We start from the raw sequence: 3374 nt of genomic DNA on the forward strand, positions 1-3374 counted from the left end.
CCGGAGCCGTGCCAGCCGTTCTTTCAGCTCCAGTTCAGATGGAGCTAGCGAGTCCTCGTCTTCATCTTCTTCCTCCTCTTCCCGATCGCGGTCACGGTCGTTCTCCCCACCGCCCAAGCGATGGCGAAGGTAGGCGGGGGAGAGTCTGTCTGCTTGCTCTTTGGGTGATTGCCTGGTGGCCAGCCTTCTGTGAGGATGCCCAGACACCTCTTTATGGACCTACTTAATGGCTGTATTTGATCTTTCTGTCCTTGTGGCCCTTCTGAAGGGGTGCCTGGCTTGCAGAGACCGTGGGAGCTGCTGCAACACCCTGCCAGTGGGTGTCTGGCTGAACCCCACATCTGGGCACAGGTGTGCCTGCAAAGCCACCACTGAGCCAGGCTTCCTTACTCCTCCTGGAAGACCATGGCGTGAGTCCTTGGCTGCACCTCGGCTTTCGGATGCTTTCTGGAGAATTATCGCAGGTGTTGGTGTTTGTGCTGTGGAACTGGTGCAGCCCTAGATGTAGAAATGAGAAGGAGCCACAGGGAGCCGCTGGAGGCAAGCAGAGAAAAACCTGTCTGCCTTGGCTGCCTTGGGGATTCTCCACACTCCTTGTGGAGGTGGCTGTGTAGGAAAGTGGGGCAGCTTGGTCTCTGTGGGCTGCATTTCTTTTGGAGTCCTTGTGCATCCAAACAATGCACAGCTTATCCCAGCTGGGTGTGAGGCACCAGAGCTGGCAAGGGATACCTCATCCACCCTTTGCTGCATGTTCAGCCACATCTGGAGACATCCTAGGTCACTGGGCATGAAGGGCTTGTCCAGCTAAGGCCCTTCCATTGGTGGTCAGCAGGTGTGGAGGCTGGAGCTGAAAAGGGCCTTGGTGTGTTCAGGGACACGTATGGTCTCCATTTGCATAGCTGTTCAGTGCTGTGCGGGTGTGGTGGCTCCAGTGTCATACTGTGCACCATGTGGGTCTCAGCACGGCCCCTCCTGGGCCCTTGCCTGGTCACAGCCATGTGCTGCATGGTTCCTTTGTGACTACTTCTTGCTCTTCAGGGGCTGTACCTGTTGTGAGCCTGCTCCCTTTTTGCTGTGGTGTTTGGAGCCAAATAGGGCAACATCTCTTTAGTGTCGTTACTGCCCCAGCAAATGGGTGGAGGTTTCCATAACCCAGCCCACCCTAGGGATGGGTTCTGCTGGGTACCGTGAGGAGGGTGAAGGGCCTTTTCTTCTCTGGAGCCTCACGGTGTTGGGTATGGGAAGGACGTGTCGCTGAGCTGTGTCTCTCCTTCCCCTAGGTACCGCTCAAGATGTTCGCACAGCTCCTCCTCCCGTTCCAGCTGTGGTTCATGTGGCAGGTCCCGGGACAGGTCCTCATCCTCGTCATCGGCATCCTCCTACTCATCCAGGTCCACGTCCCGCAGCCAGTCCCGCTCCCCCTCACCCCGCAGGAGGAGTAACAGGTGGAGAAGGTGAGCGTGCAGGAGTGTGAGCTCCCCCAGCCCATCTGGCCTCCTGTGTCCCGGGCAGGGGTGGACCCGCTCCTTCAGTATCTCCCCTGCATCTGGGATCACACTATTCTACATCCCACCATGACCCTGTATCTTACAAGTCCGGTTTCTGCCCCGCCAGATACAGTTACGATGCACAGGACCACTACCAAAGGCAGAGGATCCTCCAGAAGGAACGTGCAATAGTGAGTGGTGGTGGGCTGGGAAGCTGGGGCTGGAGATCTGGACGTTCACATCCCTTTCATCACCCCAGCAAGCCATGGGGTTGCAGCGTTGCTGGGAGGCTCTGCCCAGGGCACGGTGTTGTGGGTGGCGATGCAGGAAGGGTGCTCTGAGCGAGGGGTCCTGCTCACTGGGAGGGCTCGGAGACACCAAGTGCCCCCCGTTCCCTCTCACGGGCCGGCGCATCCCTGCCCGCAGGAGGAGCGGCGAGTGGTGTTCATTGGCAAGATCCCCAGCAGGATGACGCGGTCGGAGCTGCGGCACCGCTTCTCCGTGTTCGGGGACATCGAGGAGTGCACGCTGCACTTCCGCTCCGAGGGGTAAGCGCTGCGGGGGCGGGGGCCGGCGTGCTGCCTCCTCTCGGACTTTTTCCCATTCCTCAAGGCGACGGTGCAGACCGAGGAGGGACGAACATACCGTGCTGCTGCTCATCTCCTTCCTTCTTCTCTGTCGCCAGGGACAACTACGGCTTTGTCACCTACCGCTATGCCGAGGAAGCCTTTGCTGCCATCGAGAGTGGGCACAAGCTGCGGCGCCCGGATGAGCAGCCCTTCGACCTGTGCTTCGGCGGCCGCCGGCAGTTCTGCAGGAGGAACTATGCCGACTTGGGTGAGTCACGCAGACCCTGATTCGGGAGGTGGCACCCTGCATCCTCTCTCCTTCCCAGAGCTGTTGGGGTCCCCATCCTTGGGGTCCTTCAGACTTGACCGGACAGGGCCATGCCCAGGGATAGCCCTGCCCTGAGGGGAGGTTGGACAGGGGCTCCCCATCCCTCCAGCGCTGGGATGGAGGCCATGTCCGGTCCTCAGCCAGCTCAGCTCTGGGTCTAGAGGTTGGCATGCGAAGCGAGATGGGGAGAAGTTGCTGTGGGGATGGCCAGAACTGTGGCCAGTGTCACCATGGCTCCAGGCAGCCTCTCCCTGTGTCTTCCAGACTCAAACCGGGAGGATTTCGACCCGGCCCCTGTGAAGAGCAAGTTTGACTCCCTGGACTTCGACACGCTGCTGCGGCAGGCACAGCGCAACCTGCGGAGGTAGCAGCAGGCGAGGCGGAGCACCCGCCCCCACTTTTATACTCAAATACAAAAGACAAAAAAGTATGGAGAGGGGAGAGAGAGAGGGGGAGATGGGGTTTTTAAGAAAAAGAAAAAGGAAAAAAAAGAAATTCGTTTTATAACCGGTATTTAAGGAGGACGGGTCATTGCCTTGACTAGAGGGGCCCCTGTGAATGGCAGCCCCAGGCTTGCCTCAGCCGTGAAATAAATGTGGATGCCCAAACAGCAGCGCTGCCTCGTCTGCTCTTTCATGTGGGCCGTTCCCAGGCGTGGGCTCAGGCTGTGCACCGTGGGACCCTGGGACTCTGTGCTAGGGTCTGGCCCCATCAGAGGTAGCACAGGTTGGGGTCTGGGTGCAGGAGTCGGGGGTCCGGGGAAGGTGGGGCAGGACTGGGGTCACCAAATCACTCTGAGGGGTCTGGGCCACAGATGGCCTGGCACGGGGTGAACACCTCTTTGAGGACTGCCTCTCTCGGGCTTTGCTGGAGCGAACAAAAGCAAAGGCACCCAGCTGGGATTTGCGGCCACCTGCATCTCCCGTGGTGGCCACGGGGGGGCAGTGCAAGATCCTCCTCCACCACTGCTCCCCGCTGTGGACTGGGGTA

At 59.6% G+C, this 3374-nt stretch overlaps 1 protein-coding gene across 1 annotated transcript in view; it reads left to right on the plus strand.

Moving 5' to 3' along the window:
• The window catches only part of LOC103778140 (peroxisome proliferator-activated receptor gamma coactivator-related protein 1-like), a gene marked incomplete at its 5' end in the record, with an annotated part of 4767 nt that extends 1773 nt beyond the window's left edge, over nt 1-2994 (plus strand). Inside the window, 6 exons of the mRNA XM_008945710.1 lie at nt 34-129; nt 1281-1454; nt 1615-1678; nt 1914-2035; nt 2173-2324; nt 2649-2994. Of these exons, the coding sequence (XP_008943958.1) occupies nt 34-129; nt 1281-1454; nt 1615-1678; nt 1914-2035; nt 2173-2324; nt 2649-2752 (712 nt within the window). The remainder of the gene's footprint in view (nt 1-33; nt 130-1280; nt 1455-1614; nt 1679-1913; nt 2036-2172; nt 2325-2648) is intronic.
• Between the last annotated feature and the right edge of the window lie 380 nt (nt 2995-3374).

Source organism: Merops nubicus, unplaced genomic scaffold (genome assembly GCF_000691845.1).
Source record: "Merops nubicus isolate BGI_N331 unplaced genomic scaffold, ASM69184v1 scaffold26208, whole genome shotgun sequence".
Classification (NCBI taxonomy): Eukaryota; Metazoa; Chordata; class Aves; order Coraciiformes; family Meropidae; genus Merops; species Merops nubicus.